Source organism: Ovis aries, chromosome 4 (genome assembly GCF_016772045.2).
Source record: "Ovis aries strain OAR_USU_Benz2616 breed Rambouillet chromosome 4, ARS-UI_Ramb_v3.0, whole genome shotgun sequence".
NCBI lineage: Eukaryota > Metazoa > Chordata > Mammalia > Artiodactyla > Bovidae > Ovis > Ovis aries.
The window spans coordinates 40,052,177-40,073,830 of record NC_056057.1 but is presented as its reverse complement, the minus strand read 5'-3'; the positions used below and the strand labels follow the sequence as shown (position 1 = coordinate 40,073,830).

The 21,654-nt window shown below is 35.6% G+C and overlaps 1 protein-coding gene across 22 annotated transcripts in view; it reads right to left on the bottom strand.

Moving 5' to 3' along the window:
* The window catches only part of CACNA2D1 (calcium voltage-gated channel auxiliary subunit alpha2delta 1), a 540,433-nt gene that overhangs the window by 37,347 nt on the left and 481,432 nt on the right, over positions 1-21,654 (bottom strand). For 12 of the 22 annotated variants that reach the window (XM_060414594.1, XM_027968544.2, XM_027968552.2 and 9 more), the window contains 5 exons: positions 21,476-21,547; positions 20,130-20,201; positions 17,249-17,310; positions 10,845-10,921; positions 8,837-8,897 (listed from right to left, as the gene is read on the bottom strand). In XM_060414594.1, coding sequence (XP_060270577.1) covers positions 8,837-8,897; positions 10,845-10,921; positions 17,249-17,310; positions 20,130-20,201; positions 21,476-21,547 — 344 coding nt within the window. Of the gene's footprint in view, positions 1-8,836; positions 8,898-9,549; positions 9,571-10,844; positions 10,922-17,248; positions 17,311-20,129; positions 20,202-21,475; positions 21,548-21,654 lie in introns of all 22 variants that reach the window. The other 10 variants (XM_060414589.1, XM_027968553.2, XM_060414601.1 and 7 more) reach the window with 3 other exon arrangements.

The window sequence follows — 21,654 nt, the reverse complement described above, 5'->3', positions numbered from 1 at the left end:
AATAGAACAATATTTTTTCATTAGGTGCTAAAGGTTCTAGACAACATATATTAAGCCTTTGACCTCTGGACCAAAAGGTGCTCAATAAAAATTAACTTCCGTTATTCCTGTGGGTTTGGTGGTTAAGTCACTAAACCATGTCTGACTCTTGCAATGCCAGGGACTGTATCCCTTCAGGCTCCTCTGTCAACAGGATTCTCCAGTCAAGAATACTGGAGTGGGTTGCCAATTCCTTCTCCAGGGGATCTTCCCAACCCAAGAACTGAATCCAGGTCTCCTGCACTGCAGGCAGATTCTTTGCTGATTGAGCTATTATTGAACGTTGTAGGTTAGTAATTTACATTTAGAAATTAACATCGAGAAATTAAAAAATTAATATAAAGAAATTAAAATGTATTTATTAAATATCTCAATAAACCCATCACATGATAGCACTTTTATGAGAAATTATTGAATTTTCAGAAAATAATCTAGAAAAAACAAGTGTCATTGACGTGCTTATTTGCAAATTTCTGTAACTCCTGACTTAATAGAAGACAAACGTGCCTCTGCATTCAATTGACTGCAAGATTGTTTTGGCACATGAAAAACATCAGTCCTCATAAAAATAATCAGTTGGAAAAGAGAGAATTATTTTAATTGTCTTCTCAGATAACATCACTATGCTTTAAAATAACACTAAAACTTGATTATTTGTAATTTCTTGCTTTGTCATTTGTGATACAGAATCTGAAACAATACCAATGAACTTCTCTACACTGTTACATTAAAATTCAATGCACCATCTTACATTTTGAGTGACTCACCCACCCACCCATGATTTTCTCACATCATAAATTGGTTATTTGGAAAATGTGAATTATGTAGATCTTTCAAACAATGACACATTTCATTATACTATACTGAAAATTCACATTCATAAATTCTATCACTGATCTCATAAGTCTATAACTACTGCAAAGCAGTCCTGCTTATAGTAATAACTTTCCTAAAATTCTAACTTCTGTTTTAAAGTTCAGATTTTGTCATTGAGAACAATTACTTTCAGTCGTATTCTTCAAAGTAAAAGGCTCACTTAATGGATTTTTGAGAAAATGCCATCCCAAGTCTGAATAACCATACTTCATCTGCCATTCCTTCTTTCTAATAAAATGTTTCGTGAAAAAAGTCAAGACACTCCTATTTTAGCTCTCAATTCAAACAAGCACACAAGTGCTTTTCTTTCTTTCTTTTTTTTTGGAGACAGCCAAGTTACTCTAGCATACAGTAAATTTCCATTTTCTTTATTCAGAGTATTAAAAGATACATGCTCAAGGATATTTTCAAGTGACACTGACTTTCTTCCCAATGTGGGTGTCTTGCATTGAAGATTAAGTGACTACCAGTACACTTTAGTACAACTGCCTCGATTCCCAATGCGGTAACAGCTCACCATTGCTTTTGTACTGCCACAGCACTGGAAATATCAATATGATGAAAAAGATAAATGCCATTTAACACTGTTAGGAAAATAGCTTTGTCCTTGTGAATCCTTGGAAAAAATGTTTGGAAACCATTGTTTGGGCTTCATACTTTGAAAACTGCTGTCCTAAGCACTTTGAAAACTCAGAATAAATGTAAGGTCCCATAAATATAAGAAGACTGCAATCATAATAACTAGGTTAATACAACTAACAGGCTAAACAACCAAATATTCAAGACAAAAATGCAATTAAAAAGTAAACATTTTCAGATGCAAGCCCATGATTTAAAACACAAAGCCTCAGGGAGCAGAGAACAACAGAATGTCATAACTTCTTGGTTCACCACTGAAAATTTTAGTCTGGAGGCAAGGTTTAAAAAGTTTTCATAATTAACACTCAGTTTTTGACAGAGCTAAAATCAACTTCTTCCCAGTGTTATGCTTTTTGGGAAATAATACTAGCCTGCAAGTCAAAAGGCCAATAGATTGAAGTAGCATCTCACAGAATTAGTAGCTGATGGCAAGATTTTAGAAGGATTAAGTAAAATGTTGTAGAAAGACTAAATAAAATAATTATTAATAAAAATCATTTAAAATTCCATGTTATTATTTAAATGGCATTTCTAAAATTATCTTTGCTCATTTCATTCTAAAAATAACTTTACCAGGAGATAATTTAATATTTCAATGGTGAGGAAACTGAGATGTAAAGATGTCAAAAGATTTATCCAAAGGCACCTAACTGGCACATGGTCAAGCCCAGAGGTGAAGCCAGTCTTCAGATCCCAAATTAGTGTTTTAACACAATATACAATGTGCTTTAAACTTTTACTTCATGAGTTTTTATACTCACAAAGTTCAAACGAAAAGCAGGTTCAACCTCTATCAACAGAAGGCTGTTCTGAGCAATTAATTTAGACAATGTCATAATGTTTTGCTTTTGTTTTTATCCTCACTGGCTGGGTTATACCCAATTTTGAACTAGTCTCAAGATATTATTGACTTGTTGATGTATTCTAATGGCAAAGCAGTGAAAGTGTTGGGGCTGTCATTAAGGAGAGAAGCTGAATTAGGATAGGAGCAGAAGTAAAAAAAAAAAAAATTAACAGAAATGTGATAAAACAAAGTGTTGACTGTGTCAGAAGAATGAGTTGTCCAGTAATAAGAATGATCCTGGACAATAGAAAGTCACCCACCAGGCAGTAGACAATAAGCAGCAATAGCCTGATTTAGATATCTGAGGTGTGAATGTGTGGCTAGACAGCACCAACATCAGTTGCCTGTTAGCCTAATGATTGTTTAGCACATGGCTGGGAGCTTGACAACTGAAGATAATCACCACTTCTTGTTCCAGAGGAATCACCCGAGGCAAGTCCGTGACAGGCAACATTCTGTGGTTACCACAATTGCTGACTTCCCCTCAGGATGAGTTGGAAAACTTGCTGGTAAACGTTCTATGATCCTCTGTTTTCCTATGAGAGACCTGGTTTACACACTTTGGATCATGATTTTTCTGAGGATTATTTTTTCTTATAAAAAATATTAAGTAGCAAGATGGAGAAACCTCTGGATGGGTTTTGACCAATTTCCATTTCCTGAAAATACCTTTGTGATCTGAAAGCTATATAATCTCATTTGCTCACTTTGTGTTTCCGACCAAACGAAATTTGTAACTTACTTTGAAACTAAAAGATCTTTGGTATTAGAAATTTGCCAAATTATTTCTAAAATACTGCTTGTTCTCATTCTACTTCACTTACATAGGTCATACATCACAAATCAGTCTTTAACTACTGGGGATCAACATACTTTTATTTCTTTCTCATTCCAACATATCTTTGAAGTGCTTTCTTATTTCTGATTATCCCAGAAAGATAGAAAAATTAATTATGTTTCATCCGTCTGATGGTAATTCTCATAAAGGGAGGAAAAATGCTCAGCAATATGTGAACCGTGAACTCCCTGATGTTCAAGCTGGTTTTAGAAAAGGCAGAGGAACAGACATCAAATTGCCAACATCCGCTGGATCATGGAAAAAGCAAGAGAGTTCCAGAAAAATATCTATTTCTGCTTTCTTGACTATGCCAGGGCCTTTGACTGTGTGGATCACAATAAACTGTGAAAAATTCTGAAAGAGATGGGCATACCAGACCACCTGACCTGCCTCTTGAGAAATCTGTATGCAGGTCAGGAAGCAACAGTTAGATCTGGACATGGAACAACAGACTGGTTCCAAATAAGAAAAGGAGGACGTCAAGGCTGTATATTGTCACCCTGCTTATTTAACTTGTATGCGCAGTACATCATGAGAAATGCTGGACTGGAAGAAACACAAGCTGGAATCAAGATTGCCGGGAGAAATACAATGACCTCAGATATGCAGATGACAACACCTTTATGGCAGAAAGTGCAGAGGAGCTAAAAACCCTCTTGATGAAAGTGAAAGAGGAGAGTGAAAAAGTTGGCTTAAAGCTCAATATTCAGAAAACGAAGATCATGGCATCTGGTCCCATCACTTCATGGGAAATAGATGGGGAAACAATGGAAACAGTGTCAGACTTTATTTTTTGGGGCTCCAAAATCACTGCAGATGGTGACTGCAGCCATGAAATTAAAAGACGCTTACTGCTTGGAAGAAAAGTTATGACCAACCTAGATAGCATATACAAAAGCAGAGACGTTACTTTGCTGACTAAGGTCCGTCTAGTCAAGGCTATGGTTTTTCCAGTGGTCATGTATGGATGTGAGAGTCGGACTGTGAGGAAGGCTGAGCACTGAATTGATGCTTTTGAAGTGTGGTGTTGGAGAAGACTCTTGAGAGTCCCTTGGACTGCAAGGAGATCCAACCAGTCCATTCTGAAGGAGATCAGCCCTGGGATTTCTTTGGAAGGAATGATGCTAAAGCTGAAGCTCCAGTACTTTGGCCACCTCATGCGAAGAGTTGCCTCATTGGAAAAGACTCTGATGCTGGGAGGGATTGGGGGCAGGAGGAGAAGGGGCCGACAGAGGACGAGATGGCTGGATGGCATCACGGACTTGACGGACATGAGTCTGAGTGAACTCCGGGAGATGGTGATGGACAGGGAGGCCTGGCGTGCTGCGATTCATGGGGTCGCAAAGAGTCGGACATGACTGAGCGACTGAACTGAACTGAACTGAACTGAACTGAACGCTACATGCATCTGTATTCTCAATGCTTTCCTTTCCAGTAGTCTTAAGACTGAAGGAAATGTTAAAACTGAGTACTAATCAGGATCAAATAGTATAATTATTTAGGAATTAACAGAAATGGTTCTACCTCTAAAATTTGCAAGCTTTTGCCTTTGTTATTTTAAAATAACTGCTTTTTAACATTCTTTGTTAAATAGCACTCCCTCCTCCTCCTACCACTATAGAACCATAAATAATAACTAATATTTATTTAGAGCTCATCTCTTACCAAGAACTACATTAAATATATATTATTTAAGAAATATACTTACAAGTATATATGACATGTGGTATTATCTCATTTAAAGCTTATAAAAACTCTATAAGACAGGTATAATTGTTAGCACTATTTTGCTGGTAAAGAAACTAAGATGCAGGAAATCTGAGTTAACAGCTATGACAATAATATCTGGGAAACAGACTCTGATAGTGTTGCTCTAATTTGCTTCACTGTTCCCCATTAATAACAGTGACAAAAACATATGCTTGATATCCTGGGTAACATAAATGTCTGTCTTTCCTCACCAATTTTTTTTTCTTTTTCTTAATTTTTATCAGTTTATTTTCCACAAATCTTTGAATATACATTCAATGCCCACTTTCCTAGGAAATGTCCCCTATAAAAATATTTGCTCAGGTGTACTGGATGTTCTTTTGAAATTCCCACTCTTGAGAGTCCTTTGGACTGCAAGGAGATCCAACCAGTCCATTCTAAAGGAGATCAGCCCTGGGATTTCTTTGGAAGGAATGATGCTAAAGCTGAAACTCCAGTACTTTGGCCACCTCATGCGAAGAGTTGACTCATTGGAAAAGACTCTGATGCTGGGAGGGATTGGGGGCAGGGGGAGAAGGGGACGACTGAGGATGAGATGGCTGGATGGCATCACGGACTCGATGGACGTGAGTCTGAGTGAACTCCGGGAGTTGGTGATGGACAGGGAGGCCTGGCGTGCTGTAATTCATGGGGTCGCAAAGAGTCGGACTGAGCGACTGAACTGAACTGAAGTAGTTACATATTCAGTGTAGATATTTATACCTTAGAGTAGCAATGAAATGGATTCAAATCCCATATTATTTGCCACCTCTAAAATATTATATTCTTCTGAGGGGTAAATGTAATCATGGCATGTAAAAAGCTTAATATGTTAACTGAGGGAGACACTCATTGATTTATCCTACAAGCTACAATGTGTCTTTCTTTCTCTGGTATTTACTCCTTCCCTAAATTTACAGGCAGATTCCACTCTTCCAGCCATGATGCTGAACATACTTATGGCTGCAGTAGAGGTCCATATGCTAATCTTTGCTGAGTTAAACAAAATCGATTGCCTACAAATTGGGATTGAGAGATATATTCATCCTCTCTAGGAGAACTTGGACATTTACCATGCTTTCTACCTTGTTTAAGAGTGAAGTTGAAAAAGCCAATCTGCATGGTCTGCTATTTAAAAATTAAGAGAAATGAGTCAAGAAGCTACCCACAGAAAATCTCTGATCTGAGATGGGAGGGAGAGTCTCATCAACAGAGCACACTCAGTAACTCAATGCCATTTCATCTCTGTGCTATACAATAATATTCTGCTTTTCATCTCCAACTAGTTTCAGCAGTTTAGTTGTTCAAAGTTACTTGTAGCAAAAAAGTGTTTATAAGATTGTAGGCATTATTAACATGATTTTAAAAATACTTTTCATATATTTATAGATTATCCAGTCACCAAATATTTATGAAGCCCCTACTGTGTGCCAGGCAGCAGATGTGATATTGAATATTGAATGGTAAGCCAAAGAGCTGCCATCATGTCTCTGTTGGGGAAAGTAAATGAAATGTGGCCAGGGCTCTAGTATGGGAAATATAGGACTCTGTGAGGCAGTCAGCAAGGATGTCTAATCCAGTGAGGACAGGAAAGAAATTCCCAGGTGGAGGAGCTGTGAAGTTGAGTCTGGAAAGGACTGGTGGCGGGTGTGTTCGATCCAGAATAGCAGGTTAATGTAAGCAGGATAAATCGCATTTAGGAACTAAGAAAAGTTTAGTGTGGCTGGACTTTAAAGTAGAGGTTGGCAGATTGCTTCTTAAAGGGTAGGAGAGTGAATGATTCAGGTTCTGTGGGCTGAAAAGGTCCAGGTCACAAACAGAGACAGCACCTCAACAAATGGCCATGGCTATGTTCCAGTAAAATTTCACGTTTAAAACAGGCAGCCAGTCTCCAGGCCAGTTTGTCAGCCCCTGATTTAGAGCATAGCGTACCACACTGGTAAACTGGTATCTAGCTACAGAATGTTTGAAAGCCATCCTTTGCAGAACAGATCATCATGAGGACAGTGCTAAGCCACTGGCTAATATGTAGCAGATGAGAACCACAACTTTATTGAAAGTTTAGAAATTCCCTCTAGTTACAAAAATGAGACAGAAATAGGAAGTAAGGGAGAGATACTGGAGGCAGGGAGATCAGTTAGGAGGCAGCCTTACTAGTTTAGGTGAGAGAAGATACTGGCCTGAACAAAAGCAGCAGAATCTGACAGACATACTGGATACTCATAAGATAAATCCTGCTTGGCAAGACTTATTGATTGATCAGAAGTTAGACATCTTTGTTCCCTTTCTTTATGTCTATCAGCTTTTAAGAATGGCATTTAGGGAGGACAGTATTTTTGTTACTGAGGCAACAGGGAAAGAAGAGCTCCCCCAAAAGAAGACAAATGTTCAGGAGATAATGAATTTGGAGCACCCTGAAGAGAGATTCCCATCAGGTTCCACAAACATGAATGTCTCATATTGAAATAGGTAGGGTATACATGAAGTCTAGAAATAGGTGTACTGTTTGATCTTCTAACGTAAGGTTAGTAAACTATATATTATATCTATTGTGTTTCTGGATGATATGATCATCCTGGAGACGTGGCAGCTGTCAGGCCAAACCAAAGCACAGAATACTTGAGAGTCTGTGGTATATCTATCGATGCACAATACGAAGATAAGAGGGTCTAGGCCAGCAGCTCATGTGAGTGATGTGCACAGGAAGGGAAGCTCATGGAATAGACTGAGCATGCAGCTGGGGAGGGAGGGAGAAACCTGGAAAAGTGTGTCAACAAGCAAGAGGAGGCAAGTGTCGAAAGAGATGGGATTAGCAGTGTCCACACTGAAGGAAATCCAAGCAAGAAAGCTGCTCCAGGGCAGTCACTTACAAAGCAGGAATATGCTTTGTTAACACAGATTTCTGAAAAAGTTTTATATATATGTGTGTGCATATATATATGTATATATGCCTTATTTTCAAGAAGAAAATTCAGATATGCTTGTGCAGAAATAAAATGAAAGAATAACTGAGACCAATTTTTAGGAACCTTCTGAAAGGAATTTCTTTAAGAAGGAAAAAATGAGAGAAGTGAATACTACAAGCTTCTTAATGTATTTTATTCAATAATTTAGCCTAGGGTAATAGAAATTATGTTGGTGTGTACTGTTACATGTGTCTGCCAGAGACTGGGAGTCAAAAACTAAGGAAAGAAATAGAAATAAAGAATAATCTTGGATTCATGAATGGAGTCCCGAATAATTATATGAAGATAGAGGTAGAGATGAAGATGTACAGAGATAGGGAAAGGGGGATTATATGAAAGAGAAGTAAAATTGTGGAGGAGGAGAAAGAATGCTCATCTTAAAAATTATGTCAGAAAATCTCACTATATTAAAATATATTTTCCCCAAATTTGTGTTAAATCAATAATGACGTTAGTCGTGCTCTGAGGTATATACATTCTTGTGTGTATACACACACATACAGGTATATATCTATACATATCCATCTGTATGTGTTTATGGATACAGAGCTGTATGTGGATAAACAGTCACAAATGCAAATACACAACTCTTCATTTTTGTTGAATACACTGTTGGCTCCAACAAAAACAGAACCTCCATCTGTCCTAGACACCACCTGATCCCCAAGTCGGCACGCTGTTTAACACAAGGCAACTGCTAAGTACCTGAATGGGTGAATGAATGAATGAACAGAATTCTCCTTCAGTTTTAAACTTATTGTTTCCTTTGGTTCCATAATTTGACATGGCATAACCCAGAGCAGTCTTGACTCCCAACTCTGACCTATTCTTGAACGCCTATACATCCACAATGAGCCTTAAAAGAGAAAACAAAACAAAACTCACCTTGGTGCTATGAATGTATAGCCAGATTCTTCAAAATTATCCGGTTTCAGAGTTTCTGAATCTGAAAACGTAATATTATAGGGTTAGATAAGAATTGGAATATGCATCCTGATATTTGATGTCAATAAGTCATTAGAAAGATAACCTAATAAGGAAAAACATAGACTTTCATCCTAAATTGAAACACATAGAGATCCCCCAATACTTCACTGTAATAAAATCAATTTTAATTTCATAACATGGATTACAATGGTCATATCAAAGACAATGCTAGGTCTATAATTTTCCCATTTACTAACTAACCCTGCTGTAACCAAGATATCCTTTAAAAAATGACTTAGGTCAGCATTACACCAGAAGTATTGATTTAAAATATCAACATAATATTTTACCAATATTATAATAAAATTATTACAATAAACCCATTAATGCCCTAGTGAATTAACGGCATTCATCATATTAGTATGAATTAGTAAGTGGAAGGATAAACACACAAGTATCCAAGTTTAGGAAAAAAACAGAAAGTAGAACAGGTTATATATGAAAACACAGCTTATTCTTTCCCCCTTTTCTGCTACTAAGGTCTGAGTGATCATGGAGGAAAATCTAGCAAATGAGAAGCACAGAGGATAATATCCAATAGGAATGGAAATATCAGTGGAAATGTCAAGTGTACTAAAGAAAAAGAAATTGAGCAACAAGAAAATACTTGCCCTTCATTCTGCCCTTTTTGGCTGTGAAAATCCATCAGAAAGAGAAAGCAGGGAAACAAAAAAAAAGAGGGTAAAGCAAAGGGGGTCACAAACAATATTTTATTCAATGACTTTCTTGAATAAAAATATTGTGCATAGATCAAAGGTTTATTTATGTACAGCTGTAGTTCTGGAAAAAAAAGACACATATTTTTGAAGACTGGAAAGTATGTCCTGTCAATTACCACTAGAGCACCCTCTCTGTACTGTGGTTATTTCAAGGGTCTATTTTGCAAAGTGGCTAATTCAAGTGCAATCCCAATGATGCTAGCCTATACACAGAAGCATTTACCAATCATCAAAGACCCACTAGTCATCCCGTCATTTATCAAGTGACGAACTAGCTCATGCAAAGTCAGTGGTTGTTAAAAGACCATCATATCTATCAAGTGAAAGTAGAAATACAAATGTCTAAATTACCACAATTTACAATGAGAACTAGGACTGCGGAGAGCAAAAAAAGAACTGACATAGAAACAAAAGAAATTGCAGTTTATGTAAGGTCAGATATAAAAAGTGTATACATACATATATACACATACATTTTTTACTTTATCATAACAGGAAAAATTTCGGTGGTCAGGAATACTTGAGTGATATGTAAAGGATATGATGGTCATTTCACCTTGCTAAATCTAGTCACCCAAAACAAAATAAAGATTAATAATGACTTGAAATATGCGCTAGTATTAATAATTACTCCACATTCCAAATGATGTTGTAAAAAAAATGAATCCATTTAGGTTACTGAGGACATTAATTTGGATAATTAGAAGGGAGTTAATTGCTAAACCAAAGCCAAAGACCAGTGCAATTTATTCAAACAATGTCACAGATGTGGAGTATATCATTTTTGCTGAATGCAAAAACAAGAAGAAAAGAAAGAAAAAAAAAAGGAACTTTACTAGCAGAGTGCCATGAGCAGAGACTGTGTGAAACATGTTGCGCCAGTTAGCAGACCCTTAAAACAACAGCAACAGAGGACAACAGCACTGCAATGATTCTATGAGCACAGAGCAAGGCAGGGGAGAGTGGTGGGGACTGCCAGTGAGGCTGGAGTACCCGCTCATATTCTATCCATGTAGAATATTTCTTGTTCCTTGCATGTTTGGAATGGGTTAGAATCATTGCTGTTGATTTGGTAATAACACCTACTAAAAGGTAGAAGCCTTGGGTATTCAAAAGTCTAGACGTATTTAAACCTCTGGTACTAGGAGATAACAAATAGACCCTGAAGTCACTTTCACAGTACTTACATCTGGCCTGAGTTATTGTCTCTTCTATTTTGGCTTTTATATAGTAAAAACTGTAGGTTGGTAATACCAAGGCCAAACTGCAATAGAAACAAGAGAAGCATAAACACAAACTAACAAAAATGAAACATAACTTAAAAAAAAAAGAGACACATCAAGTTCACGGGAAATCCAAAGATCTTCCTCACGGGAAGGAAAAGACATTACTTTGACAGGAAAATGCTTTCAGCAAATAAGGCACTTAATTTGTTTTGCCATCCAGAGTTATCCAGTACTCTACGTTGTAGGGAATCAGAATAGACACAAGGAAAATTAGCTACTAAGGGTGCCCATAAATTAGCTGAAGAAAATGTCATGGATACTATATTTCAAGGAAAGTATATTGAAATACTTTGTGGAAAAAAAAAAAGAAGAAGAATAGTAGGGACATGTTCGTTACAGTGCTTGCTAGCAAATGTACACTATTAACAATAACAAACATAAGAAGTATTATTAGTATTATACAATGCATACAATCATTTGAAATATTTTCTTTTGAAGGATTAAATACCTACTATTATAGAACTCATCTCTTTGCAATTTCCCCTGTGTCTTTTGAAGGGGAAATTCAGATTCCTTTGCTCATCCCATTGGTTCTTATCCAACAGTGTAACTGTATTTGTTTCAAGTTCATTAAATGTGGATATCCCATATCATTTGGTAGATTGTTATAAGTACAATAGGAGAAACATCGTGATTTTTATAGTTTACAAGAGCCACGAGGTTACTTTAGTCTTATGGTAGATGTACACATTGAAGGAAGTCTCCAGTGCAAGTCTTCTTAAGCAAGATTCAGAACATTTTAGATACAAAGACTGTCAAGCCTGTCATCCAACCTTGTCTTAATATGACTGTACAAATGAAAAAACAGACAGGCAGGTAACCCTACTCATTTTGAAGATGCCAATTAATGAACATACACATAAGAATTATTAAAAAAAATCATAATATTATGCAGTTTCCCGTAACAACTGCATGCATGCCATTCTTCTACTCTCACAATGGCTGATAACATCTGCAGAGCAGAATGATTCCTTATCCATACTGATAGTTGCAAATAACCTTTGCTATCCTTTGAATACAGAAGGAAACTAAAATGAGGTAATCTCTTAAGATTCCCAATTGAACTATTATTTTAAAATTTTAAAAAAGTGATGCTTGATTAAAGTGACCAATTGAGTTGTTCAGATTCATTTTTACAATGTTTTTTTTTTTTACATTTTTACTAACCCCTAATTTAGCAATACATAGAAAAATGTGTCCATTTCTAGGCTTCTGAGATTTCTAGGTATTTGTAGAAGATCATCTTTTACATCACTCAAGCCTCATGTTTCCCAGGTTCTGAATACAGATGTCCAAACTGTAATCCCATTATGCATTTTTAATGAACAATATTGAACAGGACAAAATATAAAATTCCAGGTTTTTCTTCTCATGAATATATGTTAAAAATTCATTCCATGAAGAGGAAAAAAGCAAGGGCTGATTTGCTACAATTTAATTATGCAGTCAAGATAGCAAAATAATTGGATGCTTGTTACCTCCAATTCCCAAATCTTTCTCCATCATTAAGTAATTCATAGACTTCCCTTATGGGTAAAGGTCAGAGAAACAAAATGTTATGTAGATCTAATGAAAATCTCTACATTCATTTTAAAGGTAACTTCCTTTAAGGTAGAAGAGATTAAAAAAAAAACAAAACAGTGCAATTAGTCTGAAAGTAAGATGACCTTTCCTGATTCACTTGCCATTTATAAAATGTAGCACAGAATTACTGAGCATTTGAAGATTGTCTCCCACGAATTCCTCTCAAGGGAAATTAGGACATTTTAATGCCCCATCAGCATTTATTACTAAGAGAAACTTCAAATTAAAACTGATAACAATATATCATGTGGCTGCTACAGTGTCACACTGCAAGCTTGGCTTACAGCTCACGTACCATAAAAATTAGTGTGGAAACCCATGAGGAACACAATAGAAATTTAAAAATTGACATATCTTATATACATTTTATTGGCCTGCAAGTCTCAAGTTGCTATTATTAATAATATCTATATTTTATAGAAACATGTAATTACACATAATGATTTTTTATCTTAAGGCAATAGTTATTTTTTAAACCTATAGCAGATAAGATCTTTAATCAACATTCCAAGTCAATGATGCTGCCATATGCAGTCTTTGTTGTCTTTCTCCATATACAACCAACTGACTAAGGCTGCTTTATTTTCTCCAAGGGATTAAAATCTAATAAAGGCAGTGGCCACCAGATGGATGGTACAGCCCAAGCAATATTTTTGCAACTCCCATAAACATGGTTAACTTAGTTAAATGGAATATAACATGCTTTTCTATTCCATCATTTACATCACTATAAAATCACTCTTCATCAAAAAGAAAATATTCTATTCAAATAATTTCTATACTTCAAAATATATTAAGTTATATCAAAGCTTAAGGAAACAAATCACTAAGCAAAATTTGATAGCTCATACATTACATAAAAACACTTCCATTGTTTTCAATTTAGATGTAATGTTTTGTTCTACTTTGTTATTTGTGAATTTCTTTGTACAGAGATTCAAGGGAGTACTTACAATGAAAATAAATTTGATCTGTCCCAAAGTTATAGATTTGTGAAGGGAATGTGTGAAGAAAACATGCATAGATGATGAAATTGAGGCTTGTTCAGAGAATAGCAGTTACTGTGGGGAGGACGGTGGGGTAAATGACAGGGCAGAAAGGTTAGGCTAGAGACGCGCGATGTGAATTTCAAGCGTGTAAGTCTGAATTCGAATGAAAATGGGAAGAGACTAAAGTTCTGTGAACAAGGAGAGAAATGCTCAGAACTGAAGAAAAGAACATTAATCTGGTTACCTGAGTTACGACTGGGGGTGGGAGGGGAAGGGGAGGAATATCAGAGGCATTTGTGAGATTATTAAAAACATTTAGGGATAATAATTTAAAATTCCCCCAGGGTGTAATTATGACAGCAGTAGGACCAACCATCAGAATGACTCACTGTCAGGGTCAAAAAGAAACCGTTTTTCTAACTTGGAATTTATTTGTCTAACCAACAGAGGCAAAGAGCACATTCCTATCATGAAGTCATCTCTATAGAGACAGGACTCCCAGATTTCCTCTTGGCTATTACACCGTTTGTCAAGTTTATCCAAAAACATCAAGCTGGCAATACCCATGGAAGGGGAAGGGAAAAAAAATGACCTATGTATATACTGTTACATAAAGATGGTATATGTATAAAGAAATGCCTAATAGCAATGAGAGAAATCAAGAGATACATACAAGTAAAAGAGTCATACTGGTATTTTTCAGTGGATTCAAAATTATATGAAAAACTAAAACAATGGAGAAATATTGGCATGTAGTGATGTATCATGGCTTACTATCCGTGGGCTCCTCTTCTAGATTGAGTCTGCATGCCACCCTAGCAACACAAAAGGCAATGGTCCCCTAGGATAATATTACAGCTTTAAGAGGATCCCAGCACTCTAGATTCTCCAGCAAAGTTAGGTGTATGCTCTCAGGCAGAGGCAGGAGGAATATAGTTTGGTTTTATTAGGAAATGAATGGTTGAGTCTGCCACGGCCTATTAATTAGGCTACATATTAATCATACATTAATATGTAGTCAAAGAATCCTTCATATTTGAATATTTCAATGGAAGTTTGGACACTATTATTTGAATTTGACAGAAAGAAACAAGTTGAAAATCTACTTAACTGTCTAAAGATATACAGAATGTCTACTGTGTGCCCCTGCCTTATATTCTGATGATTCAAAAGTAAATGAAGCAGGCAACAATCTTATAATCTCAGAGTTTAACAGTCTTAGAATGTTGCCTTCTTAGAACTTAATAGTGATAATAACAGTAAACAGTAGAAATAAATTTCTTTATATATGGTTCATATATATGTGTGAAGTGAAGTTGAAGTGAAGCCGCTCAGTCGTGTCCGACTCTTTGCGACCCCGTGGACTGTAGCCTACCAGGCTCCTCTGTCCCTGGGATTTTCCAGGCAATAGTACTGGAGTGGATTGCCATTTCCTTCTCCAGGGGATCTTCCTGACCCAGGGATCGAACCCGGGTCTCCCACACTGTAGACAGATGCTTAACCATCTGAGCCCCCAGGGAAGTATATATGTGTACATACATATATATATATATATATATATATATATATATATAAAATGTGAAATGATGAGGCACTTTACATCCTCAGAGAAATGAGTTAGGTGCAAAGGTCCTGAGGCAGAGTGGCTCCAGGTTTATGAGGAGCAGCAAGGAGGACGGAGATGAAGGTGGTTCAGGGAAGACTCTGAGATGACAACTTCAAAGAACTGATGGTAAATGAAGTCACATGCTGTAAGGCTTCTAATGGCTGTGGCAAACCTTACATTTTGTAGACATTAAGACAGCAAATTATTGGAGTATTGTAGATAGATAAATGAAACAAGATAACTTAAGTATTAATACTATGACTCTTGTGAAATATGACCCTTGTGTTGTGAAAAGAAATAGAGATAGGAGATGGAGAAACAGATGCAAGTAGTTACGTTCTATGGTGGGAGAAGGTCTCTTTCGATTGCTTCCTATTTCACTGAGAAAAATAGAGGTTCAGATCAACAGAGAAAATGGATGGGAAAGAGATGGGTTTGAGGAGTGAAGCTATCAAAAGTCATCTAGAAGCCTCCTAAATTTATTGGACTATTGAGATCAGCAGGCACCCCTGAAGTCTACTTGAGGTTGTGAGGTTTTAGACATTATCAGTCAAGGAATATTTTATTTTCCCCATCTGTAGCTGTGCAGATGCTGTGTGGTACTGGTAATAATTTAACTAGGATTGAAATTGGTCAAACTACTCTTTGCTATACTTGATTATGAGTTGATGGCATTAATATAAGAGAGAGAACGTAATAAGATCCAATGAATTTATGCTGAAATAATGGGTACACGCACATGAGGAAGGCAAGGACAATGAAAGGTCTCAGGAGTTGATGGATTTCAGGTCTCAACTGAGTCAAAGAATTGCTGCAGTTGGGCTATCAGAAGGAGGGGATGGAAAGCTAAAATGTAGTCATCTGACAGTTGGATTAAAAAAAAAAGACACCTCAAATTAAGACTATGAAGGACTTGCAGTCTGAATGTTAAGAGTTGCAGGACATGACTTTGAAGCAGATAGCTAAGACTGGGAATTGACAAGATCATCAGAGAGAAGGAGACAGAAAAACCGAGAGTCCAGGCACCAGAAAAATCATCTATGCCAGTGGTATTTAAAGTATGTCCAGGGAACCTGGCCCATTTGCAAACTACCCACTAGCAGGTCATGAGTAGTTAAGTACAGAAAATGAGAGTAAGCATTTAGAAATTTTTATAGTAATCTGACAGACTAATTTTATGTCTATGAAATCCAATAAAAATTCTTGTCCACTTGACTTTTCATCTTTTAGTGTTTATTTTAGTAAACATTTTTTTAAAAAATATAACTGTGGGTATGGCCCAAATAGTTTGAGAAACAGTGATCCACGTGAATGGAAGAGAGGGTGGCAACCAGGCCAGGAATCAACATCCCTGAAATGAGAAGGGGATGACTATTTCAAGGGAGGAATAGTAGGCGGTATTGTCTGGTGACATGAAATCCAAAGGTGGGGATGTGAAGGAGGAGGAGGAGAGAATGAATAAGCAGGACATAATCGTATCAGCTTCAGTATTACGAGGCTGTAGAAAGCAGGACCACAGGGAAAGAGGTGACTTTAAAGTTAGAGCAAGCAAAGAAAATGCTCAGCAAGTGTTGAAGAATGAAGAATTTCCAAGAAATTTTAGGGTCCTAGTCTGTCCAGTTTTTCAAAGTCCAGTCAACTGGAAGAATCAGTATGTTACAGAATTTCTACTCATGGGGTTATATTATATCAGTTGAGCATTTTATATCAGATTATATGATGATGTGAGAAGTTTTAAGTTAATCTGCAATCTAAATTTAAGTACTGTAAACTATACAACAATTTAAATGAGGAAGTCAGTGGAGGTCATGACTAAAAAGTAAGGGGATTTTGTCAAATTTTACTAACATAAATATACAAAATATCAAATATATCATACAAATTTTCATTTCTAAATTTTATATTTCTAGCTTTCCCCCATCTTACCCATTTTGAAAATAATAATGTATAACTTTAATGCATTTTAATGTTGGAAAGGATAATATTTCTATTTTAATTACATTGAGAACAGCTTGAGAATATACAAAAACAATATTCATCCACTGGAAAAACAGATACTAAAAATAGGTAAAAGACACTGAACTGAATTTTTTTTTATAAGCACACGTATAAATATGGTTAATTACCTGTAATCTGTGCCATTGACAGGAGTCCATGTATATGTCCTGTTTCCTTTGTCAATGTATCTCTAAAAAAGAGTTGAACTTGATTATGATCACTTTTTATATGTTAATTTATAAGAACAGCAGAACATTAGGCTCTATTTATAAATTCAGTGGTGATTCCATACCCTTCTTCACAAATGTCTGATCTATTCCACTCTACAATTATTTATTTTGTTATGTGCGTGTGTAAAGCAAAGTTTTAGGAAAAAAAGTACCCACATGATAAATTTTAAGGACATTTAAGTGGAAAATCTTAATTTAAAATCAGTAATATATACCAAATTATTAACGTCAAAACTAAAAACATTTCTTAAAAAATAACTTTTAATAATGAAACGACTGAAATATTACATAACACTCAGGTATTTCCCTAGTAGAGTATGTTTAAGATAAATTGGTAATATCAGGAATTTAATGCAGTGTCTAGATCCAAATGTATGATTAGCATATTACTCTTCTGATTAAGGGCTTCCCATGAAGCTCCGTGGTGAACATCTGCCTGCCAAGCAGGAGACACATGTTCCATCCCTGGTTCAGGAAGATACCCTAGAGAAGGAAATGACCACCCACTCCAGTAATTCTTGCCTGGAGAATCCTGTGGACAGAGGAGCCTGGCAGACTACAGCCCATAAGTTTGCAAAGAATTAGACACAACTGAGCAACTAAACAGCAGGATCAGCAGTAGCAGTTCTTATTAAGCTATTATTACAGTATTTATCTTAGATACTAATTACTTAATATTAGTGACGGAGAAAAACAACTATATCCACCAGGGAAAGGAAGAAAGAGCTAAATGACTTCATAGATATTGAATCTTTCTTATGTAGCTATTGAAGGGTAGTAAATAAATTATCATTCCTTCTTCCGTTAGATTTAGTGATGATACATATGCATTTTTAAAATATTTTCAGTTACCTCCAGTGTCATCATCCTCAGCAGAACAATAATATTCACTAAAGTTATTACTTGATATTAGGTAATATACAAAACATTTTACACTCCCTGTCTCATTTAATCAAGCCCTTGGAGTAAATGAAATACTCTTGTTTTCCACAATTTACTGATTCGGAAAATGAATCTTCAAGAGGACTTTAACTGGCAGGATGAAGGAAAATGCATGATTTCAAGTTTATTTTATAACAACTACACAATGTTGTTTTATATATCTCATATCCCCATGGCTTTATTTATGTGTGTGGAAGACGGGGGAGAGCAGACAGGAAGTGCACGGGAAGTTTCTGGACTCAGAAAATTCCTAAAAGAATTATAAAAAAATGTTTATATATTTACTACTACTCCTAAAAAACTAGGGCAAATTAGTATTGTCCCACAAGTTATATATATAAAAAAAAAAGAATAACAAAAACAGTATCAAGTTAGAGAAATAAAGACACAAGACACCAGTTTCTTCAAGGTAATTAATATGAAAAGTCTATGGGGGGATATTGGTAAAAAAAAAAAAAGAATTTACAGTAAGTTGGAGGAAAAAATTAAAAAGTGACAATAGAAACAAAATTGATTTATAAGTTTAAAAAAAGAAGGTACAGGTCAAAGAGTTCTTTTTGGCAGACCAACAGAGAGAAGTTGGCAGAATTGCTGAATGGTTTACCTCTTTTTTCAGAAAAGTGAAGGTATAAACAGCATGGCTAAATTCTAAGTAAACAGAGCTGACATTTCAACAACACATTTCAAATTTCAATACTGACACTGATGTGTACCCCCTTGTGTTCTGGTAACAGGGACTCCTGATTAAAGTGAGAAAGTGCAGGTGCTAATGAAGGACTATGTTTGGATCCTGGCTTCATCTTAGGGAAAAAATTCTGCTGATTCAGAGTCAGATTTGTTACACTTAAAATGGATTTAACAAACTCAGGAGAATCGTTACACTTAAAATGGATGAGATTATGAGGAAATAAGACATAAATTATACATAAAGTTTAAATTAAATTTCTAGGCTCAAAAGCTGGTGGGTTCTATGTATGTTTCAAATACCCAGATATACAAACACATATCCCCATGTGACTGATAATGGATTGACACCTTTCAATACACAAGGAATTTCCCAATGTCATTATAAAACAATACAAGCATTACATAGTTGTATCAGTGATTTTACAGTGGTAGCTATGTTTTCTCGATTTAATTTCAGATTTAAATGCAGGGCAATCATGCAGAAAGAGTAAAAGAAAATAAACCCAGCCAGAAACAAGTAAATAAGAAACAAAAAACTTAATGTATGGAACTCAACAATTAAAACATCTCCGTGCACAAGCCATAGAAAACATATAGCTATTAAGTACTGACTTCAAATCGTATGACTAAAATGGCCTAAAAGAACACGGCAGGACATTATATTGTGTGTTCTATTTCATATTGTGATAGAAAAAATGGAGACATAAAATCCAATTTTTGAAGCCCAACAAGGAACTTCTGTAGAGCACAGGGAACTATATTCAATATTATGTAATAACCTAAAAGTATCTAAAAATAACATATATGTATATATATGCATGTATAGCTGAAACACTATGCTATATACTTGAAACATTGTAAATCAACTATACTTCAATAAAATTTTTTAAAATGTAATTTTCAAGAATATTATTAGTGACGTAACAATATATTAAGAAACCATAGCAACATTATTTTATAAAAGTTTCAGATTTAAAAATCTTACTGAAAATATCCCTCCAGCAAGGAATGCTTTAAATAGATTTGTTTACTAGAAATATCTCTGTCTGATGAATAAATATTGTTTTACTAGATCAGACTGACCACTAATGTCAATTATTATTATTAACATATACATTTTATTTAAGAATAAATCTGGCTTAATTCTTACCTCATCTTGAGATTTAACCAGAGTCTTGAATGTTTTTTCTCCGCTTTCTCCATCTATCATTTTATTTCGAATCTAAGGGAAATTGAAACAGTTACTTTATGCAGACACTCAACAGACCAAACAAGTGTGGAAATATTCTTTTAAAAGTTACTGGATTATTGTTATTTTACGTTATCCTGTCAGAACACTTTACAACAGATATTCATTGTTTACTTAAAATATCCCAGCACTACGCCTCAGTCTAAGGTAATTATAATAAATAGACTTTATCGTTCTACACTGAGGGAGTCAATGTGTAAAATGTGGAAAGCAGGTACAAATGTGTGACCAATTGTAAAAGAAATATGAGAGTCTTTGAATAGATAAGAGACAGAGTTAATCCACTTGAAAGAATCTTAGAAATCTCTGCTCTGGCACATGAGAGCCAGGTTCAAATTCTGGTTCTGCTACTTACTATTAATAGCTGAGTAACTGGAGATAAGTTATGTAACCTCTTGTACCTCAAATAGATCAGTACAACAGACATAATAATAACAGTAATAGTAGTAATAACAACAAAAACAATGAACCTATTTCAGAAGCTCTTGAAAAGCCATGACTGACACATATCACATACTCAATAAGTGTTATTATTAATAATTATCTTTATTATTATGGAGGGCTTCCCTGGTAGCTCAGATGATAAAGAATCTGCCTGCAATGCAGGAGACCTGGGTTCTGTCCTTGGGTTGGGAAGATGCCCTGGAGAAGGAAATGATAACCCACTCTAGTATTCTTGCCTGGAGAAACCCACGGACAGAGCAGATAGTTCATAGGGTTGAAAGAGGTGGACACAGCTGAGCGACTAACACTTTCACTTTTCACTTTATTATTATGGAACGTCCCCTCAGAGGAAGTGGCATGCAATGTTGGTTTTGAAAGAAAATAGAAATTTTCTGACAATAGAGTAGTAAGAAAAACATGGCAGCTTCTTTCCTCATGTTGCTTATTGAGTGGTTAAATTCTCTGAAAATTTTCTTTCAATTCTATGGCAACATCCTCCTCCCTGTGTTTTTTCAATTGAAATTTACAAGTTATATTTGTATTGAAATACAGAACTCTACCTGTAGAAGGAGAAAGAAAGAAAAAACTAAGGTCACACCCAATTTTAAATATTTATTCCTTTTCATATGATCTTTTGGATGAGGGAGCCTAGGATCTGGAAATTTTTAAAGACAAAAAACAGTCATCTTTGTGCATATAGGCCAAAGAGAGAACCAACACAATGAAAATGCTCAACAAATCCTGTGGACTAGAAGAATCCCAGCATCTGATGGGAAGGTGTTGTTCAGGCCAACTGCACTTACCTCCACTTTAATATCGTTCTCTAATTCTGCATCAAGGAAATCCAAAGTTACAGGCTCCTGAGATTTGGGGTTCTACACAGAGAATAATTAAGCATATAGGACATTGTAAAATGCTGTCTAGAGAATAATTCAAGGGATATTTAAATAATAGAATTAATTCCATAAAAGTTACTTACCTA